Here is a 24,511-nt window from a genome sequence, read left to right on the forward strand (position 1 = left end):
AGGACATATATATTGGCAAGCATGGCCGCGGTCTGTTAACAAGTTACAGACCAGCTGGATTAGGCTAACCTGGTCATGCCAGGCATTCTAGTAGTCTGTGTCCTGCAAACTAGCAGACAAGCAGACTATCGGGGCTACTGCAGCATCACAGTGGAGAAGCTCTCGTATAAAAGGCTTGTCCATTCGACGGGCTATTTACAGTTTTTGAAAGTGGCTATATTTACCTAAGAAACCGTGTGAATGCGTTTACCATGCTGCTAGAGGGTCCCTCGATGGACGCCCGCCAAAGGTGGTGATTTTGACCTAGTGGTACTTGTTTCTGATGACGTTTTCACTATAACAAATAATTTTTTAGGGCCAGTATATTCTACTGTAACCCTGTACTAGTTATCGTTTAGTCAACGTCCTGACCTCGTTGGTTTTCGTTCAAAAACCACACCTTTGGACAATCTGTGTTCTGCAATTTCAGCGCAAGCCCTCTCAAACTTCTCGCCGCCGTTGTTTCGAGGAGGGTATGCAAGCAGTGATCTTCTCACTCAACAGCTCGTACAAAGATGTTTTATGTTCATGAAAAATATGAATTAACTTTATATTGTAGCTATTGCTTATTTATATTATTATATTTAATAGAAACAAATTTTCAGGGGTTGTAGGTACTGATGGAGATTTATGGAAAATACAAAGACACTTTGTTGTTACTCATCTTAAATCGCTTGGATTTGGTTTTAAATCAATGGATACCATGGTCCGAGAAGAGCTGGGTGATATTATGGCAATCTTGAAACAACATAAAAATGAAGAACTTAAGATTGTGCCCATTATATCCGTTTCCGTGTTAAATGTACTTTGGAAATCTTTGACGGGTATGTATGTTTATTGTAAACCTGAATAGGCAAGGTCTATTTTTTTACCACATTATTCTATTCTTCATCTATTCTTTTTACGTGACTACGCATCTTTTTGATTTTATTAGTGTCTTTCTACGTTTTTGTATCATGTCTTATATTCCAGTTGTCAGAGACGAAAATGCCACTTAACCACACGAATCATACGAACTTAATCATACGAACAAGCTGAATTTTGCTCTGAGAATGAAATGTCAAAAATATGCAAAAAAGTTTACCACTTTGTTAATATTTGTCATTGAAAATTAAATAATTGGTGTCAAAAATCAATTTTAATAATTCGGAAAAAGTTTCCCAAGATATCGGACTGTGGGGTTGAATTTGATTCCAATAGTTGCGGAGAGAAGTTAATACACTGGAAAGTGGAAGATTTGTGAACAAGGATACTACGTCAAAACTTACTATAATATTATAATACTATAATATTATAAGATAAAGCCTCTGGGTAGTTGATAATTATTAATAAATTCACTGAACTGAAAAGAATCTGTTATTTTAAAGTCATTATTATAATTGTATGCTTGTGAAAGAATGTTGATTAGAAATTGAGCTATATTCGTGTACGGAGCAATTATTGAAGATAATATGGGTCGCATACTCAGTTGTGGCTTGTGAATTTTGGAGAAACAGTAAGATCTAGGAGCATAGCCATTGTAATTATGGAGGGATTTGGCTAGTGTCTCGTCAATATTTTTTTTGTTTTTAAGTTTAGTGATATATCGGTTGATTTTGTTGGTGTAGGTTTAAGCGGGATTGCAAAGAAATGGTTGATAGTATTTACCATCATCTAGGAGTTGCTGGCTCAGATTAATGTATTGCTTTCTCATCATAAGGACTGTGGCATTACCTTTATCACTAGTTAATACCATTAGGTCTGGGTGTCCTTTTAGGAAAGTGGACGTTTGTTCATATATTAGATCAATATCGGCTTTGGCTTTTAACGGCTTATGCAAAAAGTTGCTGAGAATGTTATTGGCATATGATCTTAATTCGAGAAGGTCATTGGATTCAGATTGAGACAGTGTGTTTTCTATGTCAGCTACGAAATTACATACAAAAGAGTTTTTGAATGAGGATTGTAATCCGAAATTTGGTCAGAGAGAAAGAAGTTTGAGGACGTTGTTGGGTATTTGGATGTCTGTGAGATTTTTTTATCCATTTCTCGTGAAATGGTAAGCGATTGAACGGAGTGGTCCCTAGCTTGCTTAATTTGTTTTGAAGGTGATACAGAGATTTATGTAGAAAGAAGATGTATTTTTTGATTAGGGAAGCTTCATACTGATCCAAAATTGTTGAGGGAAGGAGATGTTCAAGTTGGATGAATATGTTTGACATTTGTCGATGAATGAATGCTATATCGGAATGTATAGACGAAATGTGGAAGTTCAACAATAGTTCTCTCACCTGCATGTTGATGAAATCAGATCTTCTTGTCAGTTTGTTGGACAGGGAACCCATAGTGGACTGCATGAAGTGGTCGGTTCGATCACTTATAAAACGTGGGTATTTATTTGTCTTCCTGCATTGGAACAAAAAGGTCTTTTTTGCTTCGGTTCTCGCCAATTTCTCGTTAAGTTTGGTCCATGAATTTCAGAGGTTTGATCGGTCAATATTTGGCAAATGAAAGTCGTCAACTACTTCATTAATTTAATAGAATAAGTTTCGCTTTTATTCTTATTTTATAAGCATCATCAGTTCTCTATTCACTTTTAATTGCCAAACATTGACCGACCAAATCTCTGAAATTCAACCATTGAATAGACTTCGAAAATCTCAGATATTTAAACATACCTGGGACAACTAGCATAAAGTACAATAAAAACATGCATCAATAATCATGAAAGAAACAAACATGAAAAAGAGAAAAGTTAAAGAAGTAGCTCTCATCCTATTTAATAAAGAAAAATGTATAGCAAACCCATCAGCAGAATGTAGCAGGCTTTGGTTGACAATACTAAAGGAAGAAGTAACAACAAAATCATACCAACAATAGCGGATTAATGGGAAGTCGAAGGTATACAGCTACAATTTATACAGAATACATATGCAACACACATTACACAAACATATAATACAAAAAAACATACAAAATAGTCATAATTTGATATTCTGAGAGCAAAAAGATCATCCTAAGATTTTTTCAAGGATAAGCATGCTGTTATCAGTGGAAATTGAAACGTCAAAAGTTATTTAAAAATGTAATTTTCATTACAATCAATTGTGGCTAAATCCCATATAAACATAATATTTAATTTAAATTCTTTTGCCAAATACCATTACAATGATGTGTTAATATATGTTTAAATAGGTTTAAGATTAGAACGAAATGATCCGAGTCTCATAAAACTATTGGAGCTGCTAGATAGACGAGCTTTAGCGTTTAATATGGCTGGAGGAGTCTTGAATACGTTTCCTTGGTTGAGGTATATAGCTCCAGAGAAATCTGGTTACAATGTTATAGTAGAATTAAACAAAGAGTTAAAAACATTGCTTATGGGAACTATTAACGAGCATTATAAGACATGGACAGAAGGCCGAGATGATGATTTAATATATTCCTTTATATCAGAAATGAAAAGGAATAATGGAAAGCCAACTACGTTCACAGGTAAGTAATTTTTTTACTCGCAGACAATAATTTTATTAATTTTATTATTATTAAGATTTGACTGCAATTTAAAATTGTACATACTTTATTTTTAACACCCAGCCTCTAGATTTTAAGTAATTTTAAATCATATTTTTTTTACCATTCTCTTTATCTTTATCCATATGTAAGTCAGTTTTGCAGTCCCTCTCTTGTTAGTCAACAGTTTCGGGTGGACGAACTGAGAAGAGAATAAGGGTACCCCCTTTGTCCCCGGAATAAGGAATTGTCCGAAAAAAAGTGTTGAGCCGATAAATGGCCAACGGCCTGGAGATATAAGAGGCTACGTAAAAGTACTACATTAAATATCCCTAAAGATATTTCAAGAACAATCGTCATATCAAGCAATAGCCACAAAATAGCAGTTACTGATTGTGGATTCGGACCCCAAGAACTGGCAGAGGAAGATTGTAAGGCTTCCTTGATCACCAACAAGCGAAATCCCTATAAAAATTAAGTAAGTTAAATAAACCTAAAAAAAATTAAAATATGCACGTGGAATGGTAAAACGTTATATGAAGCAGAAAAGCTTAGAAATCTCTTACTTAAAATGGGCAGACTATATTCGAAGTCTGCAAAACAAGATGGCCAAACGAAGGACAGTACAATTCTCAAGACTATCAGATATATTACTCTGGGACAAACGATGAGTCACATCAAAACGGCGTAGCAGTCATAGTAAAGAAATCGCTTGGAAAATCAGTAATAAAATTTGTCTCATTATCAGATCGAGTAATGCTAATTCAATTAGCTGCATTTCCAGTGGATATAAATGTAATACAAGTATACGCACCAACTGCAGACAAAGAAAATACCATAATTGAAACATTCTACCATTTTGTATCAGAAGCATTAGCGATGCCAAAAAAACGAACATACTCTTATCATGGTGGACTTCAATGCAATAGTGGGATCAGAAAGTACTCATAATATTACTGGAAAGTTCGCTCTAGGACCACGAAATGAAAAAGGAAAACAGTTGGTGCAGTTCTGCCAAGAGAAAAAATTTGTAATTATGAATACATGGTTGTATCTACCAAAACGTAGTCTATATGCTTGAAGGTCTTCAAGTAATTGACAAGAAAATATTGTAAGAAATCAAATTAATTATAAAACAACCACTGAGCAATTTAAAGACTGCATAAAATCGGTCAAGACTTACCCAGGTGCCGATATTCGGTCAGACCTTACTCTACTGTGCTCTACAATCACAGTTAGGCTAGAGAGAGTATGTTAAAATCAGAAAACCTTAACAAGTTCCATGAAATTAGACTAGAAGATACCAACAACATAGATAAATATTGAGAACAAATGAAAACCACCATTATCACTGCATATCGAAAAGTTAAAAATGATTGGTGTCTACTGTGCTCTACAATCACAGTTAGGCTAGAGAGAGTATGTTAAAATCAGAAAACCTTAACAAGTTCCATGAAATTAGACTAGAAGATACCAACAACATAGATAAATGTTGAGAACAAATGAAAACCACCATTATCACTGCATATCGAAAAGTTAAAAATGATTGGATGACACAAGACATCTTAGATCTTCTGGACGTTCAGAGGAAGTACAAATCCATAAACAGAGAAAATACAATAAAATACATAAAGAAATGCGAAAAAGAATTAAAGTAGCAAACGGCAGATGGTACAAGAATCCCGTTTAGAAATTAAGAAATTTGAGCAACAGTATGACAGCTTCTATTTGCATAAAAAACTAAAAACAGGTGAAAGCAGAATTTAGTAGTACAATATGCTACAAGACTCTAGTGGTAGAATTTTAAGTGATATTAAAGAGCGCTATACCGAATGGGAAAATTACATAATAGAATTATTTAAAGATAACCAAATAATCTAATAAGAAATAACATCTAACCGAGGTACGGACCCACCGATTCTAATATCAGATGTTCAGAGGACCATTGACCAAGTGAAACGAGGAAAATCTTCTGATCTTGACGAAATACCTGCAGAATTATTACAACTATTAGATAATGAGAGTGTTGCGATTATCCCCTTCTTTTTTAACGAGATATACAGCAGCGTCAGATTAAGATTAATGAAAAAGTCAGTAATCATGGGTCTATAGTGATCACCATTGATTGTAACATTCTGGCCAGCGTTTTTTGACTGTAATGGTTTCTCAACGTAGTCATTCAACAAAAAGTAAGCTTTATCGCTAGACAAAATTTGCTTATGAAAATCGGGATCAACGACAATCTTGTTTTGGGCCAATTCGCCCAATCTACGCCTTGATAGGTGATCGTGTAGCTTCAGTTCTTGCACGACTTGTTGGATTTTGTAAGCAAGCAAAGCAAGATCTTTCTGTTCTGTAAAATCTTCCATAAAGTGGATGGACGTATTTCCAACAGCTGTACACGTTGGTGTATAGACAGATTCGGGTCTTGCTCTATGCTATCCTCCACTGCAGCAACAACTTCTTCTGTACGCATCGTACGATGTCATCGTACGTATTATCATCTAGAATAAACGTGGTGCGAAAACGTTCCATGGTTAATCGAACTAATTACTGAGCGACGATTATGTTGACCATAAAATGGATATAGTGCGCGATACGTATTTCGAAAAGAATCATGATTTTCACAATAAATTTGCACAATTTGGAAGCGTTGTTCAGACGTCAGTCTATTCATGGTCAAAATGCTAAACCAAACTAAATATAAATTACTTGACAGCTGTCAAAACGGGCGCCAGTTAAAAAAATGTTGCTAAATTCCATTTTTATACCTTCCTGATCTACCTATGATCTGACAAGTTTTGTGAGCTTTATCGACCTCGATATCCAAAACCTCTATGTTTCCTGCAGTGGGTTGGATGGACTTTATAAATTATTAACAATTTAAGGGCAAAATGCATAATTTTTAAAACTTTCGTCCACCAGTAAAAATAATAACAAAACTGTTTTAGAGGATCAACTGTTAATGATTTGTTTGGACATATTTATTGCTGGATCTCAAACAACAAGCAACACGATAGATTTTGCTATTCTCATGATGGTTTTGTATCCCGATGTCCAAGACAAAGTAAGACGTTGTTTGAATGAAGCATTTGAAAAGTCGGAGGAAATATCATTTAGTGAGAGAGGAAGGTAATATATTTTAATACAATTTACTATTTTTACTGGAAATAAGCGGGAATTTTACTTTAATATAAGTTTATTTTGGCGTTTCGATTTCCACTTCGGAACAATATACTTTAATTGAAGAGTAAGGGGAAAAAACAAACGATGTCACAAAAGTAACTTACAGAGAAAAGTTCATTAACGTTACCAAACTGCTTGTTACGATCTTAGAAATAAATAAAACTGCATGAAAATATTTTAGGTAGTTTATTACTATTTTGTTAGTATCTAAACAAAAGAATTTGAACTTAAGATTATTAGATTGTAGTTGAAAAAATAAAAAAACACTTTAACGTCACAAATAACTTGTTAAAAACTAACGATGTCCTCTTTCGACATAAGCTTACATAGAGATTTTTCATTTGTATAGCAATGTTTCATAAAATTATTTAGCATTTAGAAGACAAAATCATTTTAACACTTGTAAATCGTTATACTTAGCTTGGGAAATTGGTAATGTTCCATGGTATGGTTGACTTGGTAGTTCAAATTCACCATCTTTAATTTGTATAGGAACACCAGATTTTATTGATTTACTTGTTATTTGCTTGCTTTCCCAAATGCCATTATAAGTGGTTCGGTAAAAAACCAATCCGCGTTTTTCTTTCATCACTCGAAATTCTCTTACTTGCTGCAGAGCTATTGGGCACTTACGAATAAATTTTTCTTGCAGAAAAGTAGTCCACTGTTTCGTTAATTTCTTATTCACATCTATAACTTTGAACGGTTTCGGCTTCTTTTTTCTTGCATCTTGTAACAAATTTATCCAATATACTGGTAGTTCCCTCTAGCCAAATCTATCAAGCCCATGTTTTTATCACATTCTAGATACGAATGTCCTCTGATGGCGAATATGAGTTGAATAGTATCTAGATGCTTTATATTGTGGACAATGTAATGAAGTAGCTAAACAATTGTGAAATTTTTATTTTGTCCGCCAGCTGAGTCGCAGAAAATGTGAAGATGACGGACTTCTGTTGGTAGTTCAGTAAAAATTGAGAAGAACAGAAACGATGATACCTCGTCGGATCCTTTGCTCGACACATATTCAGGATATGTAAAAAATAGGATTTTCCTGAAGACAGTACGTGAATGTTAAACGAAAACATAGAAAGTTGTCTCCTATAATAAACATCGTTAGTGCTGATGTTGGGTAGCGAAATGTTTTTCTTGTAGTCCATGACGATTGATTCATATTCAAAAGTTCTTCTAGCTTTTATTCGGGCAGCTCGTTTTCTATTATAAAAAACTTGGACACGAGTTTAGCACAAATGAAATGTTGAACTTGCTATTAAAAATATTTCGGTAGGTATCATACGAAAGATGCAGCAGGATACTTTTCTTTAAACATTTGAAACATTCTCATAATATTCAACTCTTCACTTAAATACACTTTGTTGTAGTCGTGAATTCTATAATGACTCAACCTGCCCCGAACTGAAGCAATATGCCGCTGAATCTGGGTACTTAAATCAGAAGTTGACGATGTTTTGAAGAATGCTTTCCTCTTTTGTCGACAGGAGCAATTCCGGAAGTTTTCAGTGAGGTTTGAATATGAACCAACTTAGATCTAGTGATAGCATGCATTGCAGTAAAGGCACTACTGCAGAAATATATTTCTTCTATGTTTTCCCTCTTCACTCGTACTCTGTAGCGGCAGGTAGCATCATGATGTTTGTTCTCCATCGATTTGTCGTGACCTTCGTCTTATAACTGTCAATACAGCAATCAAGCCAGCTAAGTAAAAGTTTTAAGCATCTATTGATCCTAGTTGATTGAGTATGTTAAGTATGTTTTGCCTCTCTTGAGCAGTAATGTTTTCAAAACACTTCAATCTTTTGCACTTAATCTCCTAACTCGTGAGACTGCAACCTCAACTTTTTCATTACATCTGGCTCGGCCAATTTTCTTTCGTTTCTTGAATTTTTTTTAAAAGATCGTCACACAAATACTCTTCACTCGAACTCATCTCGACATAAACTGCCGCGAAAAGAACCAAACATGGAAGATTGTCACGCCCGGTCAACGGTCGTTGCTAGGCAACTAGTTAAACTACGTCGGTTATTTACCAGTACCGCGCGGACAACGTTGGTTTTTATCCAGTGTAGGTATTTTCTAATGCTTTGTTATTTGGACACAGTTGGTGTTATTCCCGTACAATTTAGCACATGTTTGGGACCGGATATTGTCAACATAATAAGTTGATTACTTGAAATTCTTATAAGATCGGCATCGTTTGTTTTTCCCCTTGCCCTTCAATTATAGTGTTGAAAAAAAAATGTCATTTAAGGAGTCTCTGGACAACAAAACGCAAATTGATAAACAACAACAGGTTATAATAATAATCTTTTGAAAACGATTTCCGAATGGAAATTGAAACGTCAAAAACAAACGCAAAATGTAGTTTTTGTTACAATCCATTGTGATTTAGTCCCATAAAAATACAATATTTAACTTAAACATGCCACAAGAAATTAATTTTAGAGCCTCTTAGGATAAGATGTTACTATATTAAAACAAATATACTATTTATACGACAGAGGACATCAAAGACAATTTTATAAAAAATAAAGAGAGTAAATATAAAACAAGGAGGATGACAGAGGAGGATACAGCTGATAGAAGAAAAAAGGAAAATTAAGAATGACAGATCTATTTATAGAAAGATTAGAAAAGCCAAACAGAAAGAACTGGATAAAAAATTCCAAGAAATCAAGAATAACATGTAAATGTAAAAAGAGAAGAGTAAGTAAACTTGTTAATGACAAAAATAGGTAATCAAAAAAAAAATAAGATCCTTCAGACTATCGCTAAAAGAAGGAAAAGCTCCAGGACTATACGGAGTACAGTCTGAATTTCTTAAAATAACATCTTGGCGATGGGTTTTTAAGAATACTATGACGTCGTTCACTTCCACTTTCACTGACGTCGTTCAACTCGAGAACGGTTAGTTTGATCGTGACGTAGGAGGTGTCATATGACAGGATTTAACAAATAGAATTCGATGACAAAGAAAAACAGACCAATAAACCAATCACGTCTTTTGCACTGTTGGTAGCGTCCTTTAACGCTTACGCTTTATCCTGTTTCAAAAGCGTTAACAAAGAAACAGGATACAGAATGGGAAACAAAAGTTCAAGACGAAGATAGTCTGCAAAGATTGGTCCATAGATTTAACATAAGAGCAAAAGAATTAAATATGACAAAATCTCATCTCAGAAAACTAAAACAATAGTAATAAGCAAAGAACCAATCAGATGTAAAATAGAAATTGATGGCATCAGTATTGAACAAGTAGTGGAAATAAAATACCTTAGAATTACATTATCCAGCTGTGGACGCCTGGACAAAGAAGCGAGAGATTAAGTACAAAAAGCAAATAGACTGGCAGGATTACTTAATAACACTATATACGCTGTAACAGGAAATACGCTGAGAGATCGACAGAGAAGTAAAGACATTATAAGAAAATATAACGTACAGTGTATAAATGAATGGACACAAAATAGAAAGTAAAGAATACAATAACCACATAAGCAGAATGGGGAAGACCCATGTCGTCAAAATAGCAAGAGATAAGTCACCAATCGGCAGGAGAAGTATCGGACGAAAGCGCAAAAGATGGAGTGACAACCTTCCATGGAGGTATTAATCCGCCAATGAACAATCAGAATTGCTTATAAAGAGGAAGAAGAAGAAGAAGAAGAGGAAGTGTCCTTTAAGTTAAATCAGTCTCTTTCAATACCATTGGTAGTGGTAGTTTTTATTCCGACTCCTAATTTGGTTACAAGCAGCATTTAATCAGAATTTATATCAGCTACCGGATATAGTTTGGCAGATAATATTGGTTTCGAAATCGTTTGTTTATTATAAAATCTATTTGATTTCTAGCGATGTATCCCGGTTTGTCCTGTGACTTCCAAGTGTACAACCTTCTTAATGGTAACTGAACCAAGTATTAGTGATAATTAAGTTTTTCTCCTGGCAAAACTATATAAGTCGCTCCCCTCGTTCATTTGTTGTTCTCAACCTACACTTACCGACAGCGTTACTCATTTTCCTGTTTTGGAGTTAAAACTTTCCATTACGATGGTTATGTCTTATTACTTCAGGTTTTTTATGACGTCGCCTACTCGTTGGCAAAACCCTTCAACTTCTTCAACAGTACTCTCAGTTTTCGGAGCATAAACCTGAATTATATTTAAATCTAAAAATGGGCATATACTCGTATCTAAATCAACATATTTATAACGTTCTGAATATAAAATTTTTTTTTTATATGTTTTCTGACTTTATTATTCACTACAACTGCTACTATATGCCTATGATTGACATCTTCTCTGCTATCCGAAAAAACATTATTTCATCCTCCTTCTCGCACTTACCATTACTTAGCCACCTTATTTTACTTATTCTCAGCATATCAATTTTGAATCTATTCATTTCATTGATTATGTTGTCTATTTTTTTACCCTGATAGTTCTGGCGTTTTATCTTCTTCTTCAAGTGCCATCTCCGCGGCGGAGGTCGGCAATCATCATAGCTATTCGAACTTTTGAGACGGCTGCTCTGAAAAGTTCATTTGATGTACATCCGTACCACTCTCTCAGGTTGCGCAGCCATGACATTCTACGCCTCCCTATGCTTCTCTTTCCTTGGATCTTTCCCTGCATGATCAGTTGGAGCAAGGTGTATTTCTCTCCACGTGTAATATGTCCGAGATATTCCAATTTTTTTGTTTTTATTGAATTTAAAATTTCCATTTCTTTGTTCATCCTTCTCAGAACCTTTTTGTTTGTGACGTGTTCTGTCCATGATATTTTCAGAATTCTTCTGTACACCCACAGCTCAAATGATTCCAGTTTTTTCGTTGATGTAGCATTCAAGGTCCAAGATTCCATTCCATAAAATAAGGTCGAAAAAACATAGCACCTCGCCAACCTAACTCTTAGTTCCAGTTTTAAATCCCTGGTACATAGAACTCTTCTCATTTTGTTGAAATTTGCTCTAGCCTTTTCTATTCTTATTTTTATCTCCTGATTGTAATCATTTGTGGAGTTAATCATTGTTCCCAGGTATGCATATTTGTCCACTTGTTCGACGTTGGTTTCGTTTATTAGAAGACTCTCGTTATTTCTTTGAGTTTTCGATATTCTCATAAATTTCGTCTTCTTGACATTCATTGTTAGACCATACTCTTTTCCATACTCTGCTATTCTGGTCACCAGTCTCTGAAGATCTTCAATGTTTTCGGCTAAAATCACAGTGTCGTCCGCATATCTAATGTTGTTAATGGGAACTCCATTTACCTTTATTCCAGCTGTTTCACCCTCAAGAGCTTTTTTCAGGACCTCTTCGGAGTAGGCGTTGAAAAGAATTGGCGACAATACGCATCCCTGTCTTACTCCACATCTAATTTCAATTTCTTCTGACAGCTGTTCGTTAACACGTACTTTTGCTCGCTGTTTATAGTATAAATTTGATATGATCCTGAGGTCGTTGTAGTCAATCTTCTTTGATTTCAGGACATTCATTAAATGTTCATGTCGTACTTTATCGAATGCAGCGTTTTATGCAGCTGTCTTAATGTTATTTGTTCTCATGTTTCATACAAGACCTGATACCAACCGTTACACCGTTGCATGGCTGCTAACTGCTGTCACCTTGTCAAGCCCGGGAACTCGACGACGCCGGTCGTTATGATAGTTTTACTACTACGTGACGTTATTCTGTGACTTTCCACATCCTTATACCGTTGACTGCTTTGTAGTTTCTCCGCATCTCAAGCCGATTTCGCAACTTCAGGATAACAGAGTGCCTTACCACTTACCAACTCATCCACCTGAAGCCGTTTATCAGTAATTGGGAGATGGTTATATCGGCAATCACTCCATGAAATTGTAGTCATATCTGGCAACCCTCACTTAGTTTGGTCTGTAGATCAATGCAGTTGTCCGGGATCTGGCACGTGGAGCCATAAATGAGAGTTAGGTGTTTTATGAGGACCAGTTATCAACGCACGATGTGGTCGTTCCGATGAAAGGTGCTATCTCTATCTCACAACCCTGAAACATGTTCAATTTAACTTACCATTAACCGGCCAAAACGGCGTGTGGTCGTTTGTCGTCTGAAACGGTAATTTATGTGTATGCGCCTCTATTATGACGAATCTCGGTTGGTACCTTAAATTAACAGCCCCTAAAACCACTAGAATTATCGTGGCAATATTTCATTCTGGTGCCAAATGTTGAACAAGTGATGCTGTTCTACATAGAGAGCGACCGATTAATCGGCTTCGGCATCGGTTTCGGCCACCTTCGGAAAAATATTTAAACCTTCGGCCAAAATTCGGCTTCGGCCAAAACAAAGCCGAAGGTTTCGCCGAAGGTGGAAAAATAAAATGCTCTGACAGTATACTATACTACTATACTATAGAAATGAAATAATCTCTGAACAATATGCTTTGGCGAGTCTTTGATAATTTAAATAATATTTACACCCTATTTTATACCCTTAACTAAAACGTTTTACAAACTTTCAGGTCAGGTAGTAGGTAGGATATAAATTTTAACAATAGGCCAAGATGTCTCAAAGATCATTATTTGAATATTTCTCACGTAGTAAAATTCTGATAATAATAATTTTATTGTATTTCCACAAGGAAACAAAGTTCCTGTATTTGGCTGTATACCATATACATATTAAAAAATTTTGAATAAAATCCTTTATAAAAAGGTATATAAAAAACCCAGTTGGGCTATGTTGAATTGACAAAACGTTTTCGGAATAAATATTCCATCATCAGTGTCTAGTTAATACATGGATGTAGCCACTAAATATGTGGGTAAAAACCCTTTAAAAATTATTAAATAAAATTTGGTTTACATTATGTCTAATTTACAGTTAAGATGTTAAAGTTACCGTTGGATTGGTAACATGGCGACATATGACTCTACATTAGATGCGAGTCCTGAGACGGTATGTCTACGAGGACTTTGTCAAAGCAACTAGTAACCAATAAGCCAATGTGTAACGATGAGACTACCAAAGAGAATTGAAGTACTATTGTAAAAAATAATACCTCAATCAACCATGGGAGCTTATCGTCTATACCTTGCCTAGCTCAGTATCTCAAGGGTGAGTTCGTCTTGTCTTAAACTAGGGATTGAACCTGAGTTCTCAGTTGATAGCAAATAAGACACATTTTAACCAAACATATTTATTTAAATCAATAAAAAAAACAATAATTAACCCTGCCAAAGCTTAACAGTTATTAAGTGTTACTTATTGCTTCGATGGGCGGCTTGTGTGTTCCAGCTGTTGGGTCCTCCAATTAGAAGTTGTGGAATTAGAAGTTGTGGCTTCTGGAGAGCTGCAGTCACACGTGGCTGTATGTCCAAATATGCCAATAAGACCAGTAAACCAATAAGTTGTCCAGTAAACTGTCCAGTGGACCAATAAAGTTTTGATATCTCCAATAAAAATAAACTGTCCAGTAAGGTTTTGATATGTCCAATAAAGTTGCTTTGACAAAGTCCTCGTAGACATACCGTCTCAGGACTCGCAACTAATGTAGAGTCATATGTCGCCATGTTACCAATCCAACGGTAACTTTAACATCTTAACTGTAAATTAGACATAATGTAAACCAAATTTTATTTAATAATTTTTAAAGGGTTTTTACCCACATATTTAGTGGCTACATCCATGTATTAACTAGACACTGATGATGGAATATTTATTCCGAAAACGTTTTGTCAATTCAACATAGCCCAACTGGGTGTTTTATATACCTTTTTATAAAGGATTTTATTCAAAAAAATTTTTATTGTATTTGTTAAAACTCACTATTACTGGTGTTTTGACTAGATACCTAAATGGCAAAACATCGACCATTGACTATGAATGTTTTTTAATGTTATTTAGTTTTATTATCGCTTCTATTACCAAATAATGTATAAATGTTTGACTTTTTTATCTCATAATTTCATATTTTTGTTTACCACTATCCGGTAATAAAAATATCACCTTCGGCTTGGGCTTCGGCCGAAGGTATCCTACAGGCCGAACTTCGGCATCGGCTTCGGCTTCGGCCAAAAAAATCACATTCGGTCGGTCACTAGTTCTACAGGCACAGAATATCAGGCCGGTAAGTTTATTGCCTTTTTTAAAATTGTTTCCGCGCATTAGTCCGAATTATTTACCCGTATTATTATTACAGATCCAGTGACTTATATTTGCCTGTGCTGCTCAGTACTAAACAGTTTTGTTCAGTTCAGTTATATATCGTTCCATTTCACTAAGTTCCGTGGATATTTTGATTAAAACACCTTTTTTTCTGCAATTTGAGTAGCGTTACTCGAAGTCCATTGTTCTTGAGAACATACATCCTTCTGAACATGTATCTAAAGTGATTGTATTATATATATATATATATATATATATATATATATATATATATATATATATATATATATATATATATATATATATATATCATATCTTTAGTGAATTAAAATAAAAGTTTTATTTAAAAATCCTTTATAAAAAGTATATAATTAAAAGGACCCCTTCGGGTTACATCACAGAACGTTTTTGGACTATTAAGTCCATCATCATTCACCTGGAATAAGTATTACCACTTTAGTGAATACAAACGTGAAGATTAAATTTTATATACAAATATATACCTTTTATAAAGAATTTTTAAATAAAACTTTTGTGATTTATGGTATACAGCTAACTAAAGGAATCTGATTTTCCTTGTGGAAATTAGAAAAAACTTTTCTCTGTGCCTATTGTGCAAAAAATACTTAAATTTTTATATTTTTAGTTTAGGAGTGATGCCTAAATATTTGACGGTGTTTTCTTGCGTGATCTGAACTTCATGTAGAAAAGATCTTTCTGGTAACATTGTGGAAAGATCTTCTGACAATGCCAAACGGCTAAACTATAATATATTGAGCAACTTCAGCAACGGATTCAGGGTCTAAAATCTTAACGGATTTATGGTCTTAATCCGTATTAAGTAACTCTAGGAGGTCTCTTTAAATTTAATTTTATTACTTCCTTTTCCACATTTATTAACTCTACCTTATTATGATACTAATAAAAAAACTCTATTCTACTCTATTACTTATTTCTTGCAGGGTACCGTATGTTGAAGCAGTGGTGTATGAAGTTCAAAGATATTGTCATGTAATTCCAGTCAGTGGTCCAAAAAGAGCCATGCAAGACACTCATTTGGGAGGTTATACTATACCCAAAGTAATTTATTTACTAATATAATAATGTTAGTCACATATGTATTTATTTTTATTTTTAGGACACAACCCTACTTATGAATTTCTATTCCATAAATCAAGATGAAAGTTATTGGAAAGATCCTAAAGTATTTAGACCAGAAAGGTTTTTGGACGCAGATAGAAAACTTTCAGTTCCTGAACGGTTTGTTCCTTATGGAATAGGTTAGTGTAACTTTTATTTGATATTTACTATTGTTGAAGTTATACTTTTATACGCCCGTTCGACGTTGGAAATTTGTACTGGAGTGAATCGGCAAAATCATTACATATGTAAGATATAGGAAAGAGAGAGAGACAAGATGTATTTTCTCTCTCTTTCTCTCTCAAGAATAAAAATGTTTTTTATTCTTTTTTAAATATATTCAATATTTATTAATATTATTATTATTTTATATTAATTCGGTAGATATATTATACATTTGGTCAAAGTCTTTTACAAATAAATATTCTTCCTAGAACTTCTATGATTCGTAATAACCTTTATAAAGGATGATTCATTAGAGGTACTTTTTTCAACAAGAAAAAACAATGAAAAAAATAAATTTTATGTAAAAATATTTATTATCATACAAAAGAACCATTCTTTACAATTACTTCTTAAAGATAATTTCTTTTAAATGTTGGCCATGACTACGATTAAGTTGGTTCATTCTGAAGTTCCAGTTGTCGATGACTCGTTCCAGCATTTCGATTGTTATTTCGTAGCTCCAAAAGAAAGTGTCTAGAGGTGAGATGTTACAAGATCTATGATTGGTCCAAAGCGTGAAATAATTTGTTCACCGAATCGTTCTCGCAGTAAAGCCATGCTTTCACGGGCTGTATGGCAAGTGGCGCCATCTTGTTGGAACCAAATGTCGCCGAGACCACGAGCTTCAATTTCATGTACCAAATAGTCTGTAATCATGGCACAATAACGGTCTCCATTTACATTAACATTCTGGCCGGCCTCTGTTTTAAAGAAATATGGACCAACGATTCCACAGGCCATAAACCACACCAAACAGTTGTTTTTTCAGGGTATAATGGCAACTCTTGAACCTCTTTGGGTTGTTCATCACTCCAAATTCACCCGAATTTTGTTTATTAACGTACCCATTAAGCCAAAAATGAGCCTCATCTGAAAACAAAATTTTTCTCGAAAACAGTAAATTTTCTAAAAGCTTATCCAGAACCCGTCGACTGAAACGGTGACGACTCGGAACGTCGGTCGGCTTCAGCTCTTGCACTAATTGAATTTTGTATGCTTTTAAACCAAGATCCTTACGTAAAATACGTCAAGTTGTTGCATATGACAAGCCAACTTGTTGAGAACGGCAACGAATCGATTCTTCATTATTTTCGAGTACACTATCCGTTACCACCGCTATATTTGTTTCAGTACACGCTGAATGTGGTCTATCTGGTCACGTGTTATCCAATAATAAAAACTGGGTTTCAAACTTACTAATCGTAAAGCGAATTGTACGTTTGGACCATAAATTGCTCTAAGCTCACGAAAAACATTCCTCACAGCACTCCCATTTTCAAAATACAACTTAATAATTTTTAGACGCTGTGTCGGGCTAAGTCTTTCCATCATGAAATGTCAAACAATACTGAACAAAAGCGAAATGTCAGGTTGACATCATTCATTCACGATCTCCAATCAAATCAAATCCCCACCAAAAAAAGTACCTCCAAATGAATCACCCTTTATTTTTGAAATACAGTAAATAAATAAACACAAACACAAAATACAACCAAAAAACTGGCATCTTAATAATGTTCTTGTCAAATAATGACAGTGATTAGCCACCTTATTATTTGAGGTTATTGGTCGAATGAGTTGAAGCGCGGTATGTATTTAGAACCAGAAGTCGCGGGTTCGATCCCAATGAGGGAATATATATTTTAATTATGTTCTTATATTTGTTACTTTGGTTTTAAAAATTAAAAAATGGAAAAATCATAATATCTTTTTTTAATATTGTTTCGATAATTTTATACATTATTTAATTTTCCAAACTATTTTATTTATCATGGAATATTTAGTACATATAGTAGTCATGGGCGTAGAGATGAAAGGGACAAATATAATGATTGTTATTTTAAATTTCTTTTATGTATATGTTGATATGTATGGAGATAAATCTCAAAAAAGGTCGATTTTATTCTTAAATTAAGATTTTTTTGGCATATATATGATACTAGTGACGTTATCCATCTGGGAAGAAAGAGTTATTCTTTCACCGAGAGTTAATTTAATAAGATTTTCACAATTTAGTGGGGTTTTTGAAACGGTGCCACAAAGAATAAAAAATCCAGGGACCTAATGATTTATACAAGTGCTTTCAAATAATATATTAATTTCTTTATGGTCCCATTTAAAAGTATTTTACAAAATGGCGCCAAGACGCTATTAATAAAACTGAGGCTTAGTTCAGTTACCTAAAAATTTAGTAATTCAAGTTTTAAGGTTCAGAAAAAAATTGTTTGGGTTATTTCGTTTTTTTTCCACGTTAGCATATTGAATAAATTCATTCATTTTCGCTAGAATATATGTTGAATATATTGTAATTATCTCCACAATTTATGAGAACCAACTATATACTAAAATTTTTGATTCTTTTAATATTTATTATTAAAGACTCAATAGTTATTGTCTGTCTGTTTTTCTGCCTTTATGTGCTATAACTATAAAGGAAAAATCCCAAAAACTTGATTCTTGAGACATAGCTTGGTCCAAGGTCGAACCCTATTCAATTTCTTCTTCTTATTCTTATTCTTTATAATCAATTCTGCTTGTTCATTGGCGAATTAATATATCTATGGAAGGTTGTCAATCCCTTTTTTGCCCGGCCGTCCGCTACTTATGGTGACTTACCTCTTGCTATTTTGACCACATGGGTCTCCCCCATTCTGCTTATGGGTTTATTCCATTTTAATTTTTGCTATTTATTGTCTATCCGCTTATACACTGTACGGTACATTTTCTTCTAATGTTTTCGCTTCTCTTCAGATCTCTCAGCGTATTTCCTGTAACTCTTCTCAGTACTCTCACTCTCACCTCTGCCGTTTTCAGTAGCCTTTGTGTTATGGTTGTGTCGGGTCTTGTTTCTGAGGCATATGTCAATATTGGTCTTACATTGGCTTTATAAATTCTTGACTTTATCTCAGTGTTAATGTCTCTGTTTCGCCATATAGTGTTATTAATCCATCCTGTCAGGCTATCTGCTTTTTGTACTTGATTTCTCACTTCTTTGTCCAAAACTCCATAGCTGCACAATGTAGCTGCACATAAGTAATAATGGTATGTTACTTCCATTACTTTTCATCAAAATATTGATTTAATCCTGCATTTACTATACTCCTATTACCGGTCAAATGTTGTTTATATACAGCAAACGATGCACCATATACCTAATTCTGTTTCTCTTTCTGCTTTCTCTTACCTATAGCATTACATATGTAATAATTGTGCAGATTAACTCTCATATAAATTTGTAACGGCGAACGTCTGTGTAGAAGTATAACTTCTACCGGCAGTCCCACCGGACTGCCACACCCGTTTTTTTTTAATATTTATGTTACGATATAAATACAAAATCTGTAAAGATGTATTGTCTATGGTCTAAGTGTTCTATGGTCTAAATAAAATTGGCTCTTGCGTAAAGGATTTAGACTGCGACACAAAATCATTGAAATTCTACCTGTTCCTATTAAAAATATTTTATCATCATATCTCCACATCAAACTAGGAATCGTCAAAAATTTCATAAAAGCATTGGACCCAGGAGGAAACGGATTTAAAGAACTGGGCCGTATTTTTACGGAGTTAAGTGGAATGAAAATAGAATCTTTTCTGGACGTTTATTTATTGAAATTCCTGATTTAGCAGCTAAATCAACGATTGCTGCAACTAAACAACGAAACAAATTTCATTTTATTAGCGTCCATAAAAAACTGAAAATTCCGTCAAAGGAAGGACTAAAATACAAAGTAAACGTGTAACCTGTATGGTATGGAACAGAAATAATAATATATCTCAACAAAATGAAAGAAATAATTAGTGCTTGAGGAATAACGAATTTTAAATTCCACAAGAAAAATGAAATTCCTGTAGTTGGCCACATGAATCACAAATGTTTTATTTAAAAATCCGTTATAAAGTTATATAATTAAAAAAAAAAAAAACCTTTTGGGCTACATCACAAAAGGTTTTTTTACTAAAAAATCCATCATCAGTGTATTATCTGGAATAAGTATTATCACTTTAGTGAATGCAAACGTATAGGTTAAATTCTAGTAAAGATCTGAGTGTTCCAGTTCGGTACAGGGTTCGGGTATTCCATGTTCCTAATCTTAATTCCATTTTTCGTTTGCAGAGTCGTCGTCGTGAGTTCCGTCCAGCTAGTAGTTCCTGAGATTCCGTAACATAATATGTTTTTTTACAGGAAGAGGTTGTCAGCCTCTAGCCCAACCTCCAACCTGGAGGGCCAGAGACTCTTTTGTTATTGTTGCCATACCTTAGTCTGATTTGGTTCGCGGTTGGTATTTTTATTTCTCAACTACCCACCGGTCCTATGACCGGTTAGGGCGTTCCCCTATCCACCACCTGGGGACGCGTCCGATGGGAGACAGACAACTCCCCACGGAAGATAGTAGTTTATAAGGATAAAAAAGAAGTGTTGTTTGAGTCATGTGGTCTGGTAAACTCTAAATGTAAACAAACTGTAACTCATTTAAATGAATTGTGGAAATTTCTTAATTGTATATTAACACATTCACCTTCATATTAAGGAATATTTATTCATTTATATTATTTTTTCAGGTTTAAGAAGGTGCATTGGTGAAATATTGGCAAGGTCGAGCATATTTATATTTTTCAGTGAAATTGTTAGAAACTACCGTCTGGAAAATCCTGTAGGAGCGGAAAAGCCTTCTGAAATATTTATCTCTGGGATAACATTAATTCCTAAACAATACAAAACACGATTTGTTGAGATTAGTTAAATACATATAATGCAATAACCAAAGCACGATTTTAGTAGAGATTAAATTTTTATTGTATAAATAAAAATGTTAAATAATATTTATATAGGTTTAAATTAGTTTACAAATTATTATAAATGTATGTGTACGTTATAAATAAACATATTTTTTTATAAAAATTGCTTATTTTTAATATGAAGATTGCATAAAAAATAACTTCGACTAAACCAAACAACTGTGATAGGGATAAAGTTTTTTCAAAGTTTTTGATATCACACCGATTGCTTGCACTTAAAACGGCTGTTTATATTAGAATTTTAAAAAATGTAAAAAAGGGTCAAAAAAGTGCAATAACTTAACTCTATTTCACGCTTTCCATAAGGTTTTCCAGTTGTTTAATCCTCATCTGGGCAACACATTTTACTAAAGTACCGGGAAACTCGGGTTCTACCTCAAGGGGGCGATCTACCTGAAGGATTTGCACAAAATAATAAAATGCAAGAAAATTTTGTAGAAAAAATATGATTCACAAGCAATAAACATTGGGAGCCAAATAAAGATTGACTTAATTAATAAATAAATAAAAACTTTTGTAAATCTACCAGGCCATTTTATTTGAAAAAAGGGGTTGATGTTTACGCATCCATGCATCCAATGGCACTACAGTCCAAATCGGCCTTGGCCTTCTTCAACAGGCTTCTCCAATCATTTCGATTTACCTCTGTTCTTTTCCATGAACGCGTTCCCAGGCAGTTCCTGGCATCCTCATCGACTTCGTCTTCCCATCTCTTTTTAGGTCTTCCAACAGGTCTTTTTCCCTGCATTCTTGCATTTAGTAATTTTCTGTGGATTCGATTCTCATGCATGCGGACACGTGCCCTGCTCACCTTAATCTCTGCAGTTCAGTGTATTGTGCTAGAGTTGGTTCGCTATATTGCTCGTATATTTCTCTATTATACCTAATTCGCCAGTTGTTGTTTTCACTTATTGGGCCCAGTATTCTACGTAATATTTTTCTTTCAAACACATCTAATGCATTGACAGATTTCTGTGTCACCACCCATGTTTCACAACCATAACTTACTATAAGCCTGATTATTGTTTTATAGACCCTGAGTTTTGTTTTCTGGTGTAAGTCTCGCGATTTGAATATGTGGCCCATCCCGAAATAGGCTTTATTTGCCAGCATAAGCCTTCTATTTATTTCCGGTTCTTCTTCATTTCTTGTGACCAGATCTATGTGTATCTATTCACATGTTCTATATCGTCAATAACGTGTTGTTGCGCTGGTCTATTCGATCTGGTTTGTATGAGTAGTTTTGTTTTATTTGTATTTATTGCTAGCCCTAATGCTTCTGCACTCAGTTTCAACTCAACGTAGGTTTCTTCCGCTGCATTCACTGTTCTGCTCATTATGTTTATATCATCTGCGTATGCTGCTAGAAGGTCCAGTCATTTTGGAAGGCATCTAATTTGCATATTATGAGGCATGTCGAAATTGTATAAGAACCGCCTTTGAAGTTGGTGATTGGTTACTGAAATTTTAACTAAACGACAGTGGCGCGCCCTATTCAGTAGATACAGCTAAAACATATTATACTGAATAAAGGCGATTTTTTGGTTTTCAATAATTTTGAACATATAGCCAACATTTGAAAAATGATCAGTAAGATATTTAATGGGACAATAATACCTTCGTAATACGTTTTACCTGAACAAACAAACTATTTTTATTGTACAAAAGAATTATTAAGTTCTGAATATTGATAAGTTTAACAAAATGGATTTTTAAAACAGCAATTAATTGTCAAGAGTATTTTCCAAAATATCAAATACCAATACAATACCAAAGTATTAAAGAGGGAGGATAATTATATGCTAATGAACGGTCCCAATTACATGTACGTAGAACTTCTACCTGATGTAATTCTTTTCTTGGAAGCCTTTTAGGCTACAAACATGGAAGGCAATAGTAAACGCGGCAAACACTCACGAAGAGTTGTAACGTTATTGATAATGATGATAATGACGTAAATAATAATTCAAAATGATTGGTATGTTGCAGGAATAATTCTTCAAATTTTAAACAGACAACATAAAGAAACAAAAAAGTACATTGAAAAGTAACTTAAATCGATAGTAGAAAATAAAAAAAAATAAATAAGAGCTTTACAAGAGCCTATGAACTCTTTCTCCACATATGAAAAAGGATGACGATCTATTACTAAATAAACTAGCTAGGGGAATAATGACAATTTGGCAAAATTATTTTACAGTAAATGTGGTTATTATTTTACAAAAAATTATGGTAAATAAAAATGAAGTAGTAATGGAAACACACCATGGAATTGTAGATGATCACATAGTAATAGAACTACCTACAGACCAAGAAGTAGTAAACAAAATACCGAAGTAAACGTAATAATAGCTAAAAATAACGACTGTAACGAAAGTGCAGAGAATACGATATTTAGGACACATCGAAGGAATGATAAAAGAAATATGTCGAAAATGTTATCTCGACACACTCAATACAAAAGAGAAGCGAAGGTAGGCAAAATGGGGGGCAAGAGCAGAGTATAAAAGATTGACAAATAAGTAACATTGAGTACTAAAAGTAAAAAGTGTTGGAAGATTGAATTTGAATAATCAAAAAATTAATACTAAATGCATTGAAACTCCTTACCTGTTGCTTCAGCAGTCTTATTTTTTATCATTAGCAGAGTGTCCATTTCACTTTTCATATTTTTAAAATAATTATATACATTAAATATTATTTGACGACCCTGCTCTTTAATAACGCTACGTTTTTTTCCTACCATTTTCAGCAAGATTCTTTGAAAATAAAATTATTTAATATTTAACACACACAACTTGTTCTCAACTGCATTGCTGCGCTACTGAATATTGAAATGATTTACTGCTAAGGCGTGGCTTAGGTAGAAATTTCAAATTTTGACCTGTGACCAGTGCGATAATATGCAAATTAGATGCCTTCCGAAATGACGAGACCTCTAATTGGGTAGATTTGTTTGTATGTTATTTCCACTCACAGTCAACCGTCTAATTACATATTCAAGAACAATAATAAGGAGCTTTGGGGCCAGTCCATCGCCTTGTTTCAGTCCTTACGTTATCGTAAACGCATCAGTAATCTGTCCCTGAATACATACCTGTGCTGCTGTTTCTGTCATTGTCATTTGCACTAGTCGTAATAATTTTGATGGTATGCCAAGTTCTTCCAATATATTAGGTAGAATTGTTCTATCTATTGAATCATAGGGTTGTTTAAAATCTACAAAGAGATTGTAAACGTCCATGTCATATTCCCATGCTTTGGCTAGTATTTGTTTAACTGTAAATAGTTGGTCAATGGTAGATCTATTTTGTCTCAACTCTGCTTTATATTCCCCGATGATTTTTTGCGTGAGAGGTTGGAGTGTTCGATTAATGATGTTTGTGAGTATTTTGTATCCCGAACAAAGTAAAGAGATGCCTCTATAATTCTTACACAACAGTTTGTCTCCTTTTTTATGAAT

At 34.1% G+C, this 24,511-nt stretch overlaps 1 protein-coding gene across 1 annotated transcript in view; it reads left to right on the forward strand.

Moving 5' to 3' along the window:
- LOC140439997 (probable cytochrome P450 305a1) overlaps positions 1-21,107 on the forward strand; it is a 52,636-nt gene extending 31,529 nt beyond the window's left edge. The window contains exons 3-8 of the mRNA XM_072530225.1: positions 645-863; positions 3,214-3,513; positions 6,483-6,663; positions 15,846-15,963; positions 16,022-16,163; positions 20,812-21,107. Coding sequence (XP_072386326.1) covers positions 645-863; positions 3,214-3,513; positions 6,483-6,663; positions 15,846-15,963; positions 16,022-16,163; positions 20,812-20,993 — 1,142 coding nt within the window. The 3' untranslated portion in view covers positions 20,994-21,107. The remainder of the gene's footprint in view (positions 1-644; positions 864-3,213; positions 3,514-6,482; positions 6,664-15,845; positions 15,964-16,021; positions 16,164-20,811) is intronic.
- Positions 21,108-24,511: the final 3,404 nt, after the last annotated feature.

Source organism: Diabrotica undecimpunctata, chromosome 4 (genome assembly GCF_040954645.1).
Source record: "Diabrotica undecimpunctata isolate CICGRU chromosome 4, icDiaUnde3, whole genome shotgun sequence".
Classification (NCBI taxonomy): domain Eukaryota; kingdom Metazoa; phylum Arthropoda; class Insecta; order Coleoptera; family Chrysomelidae; genus Diabrotica; species Diabrotica undecimpunctata.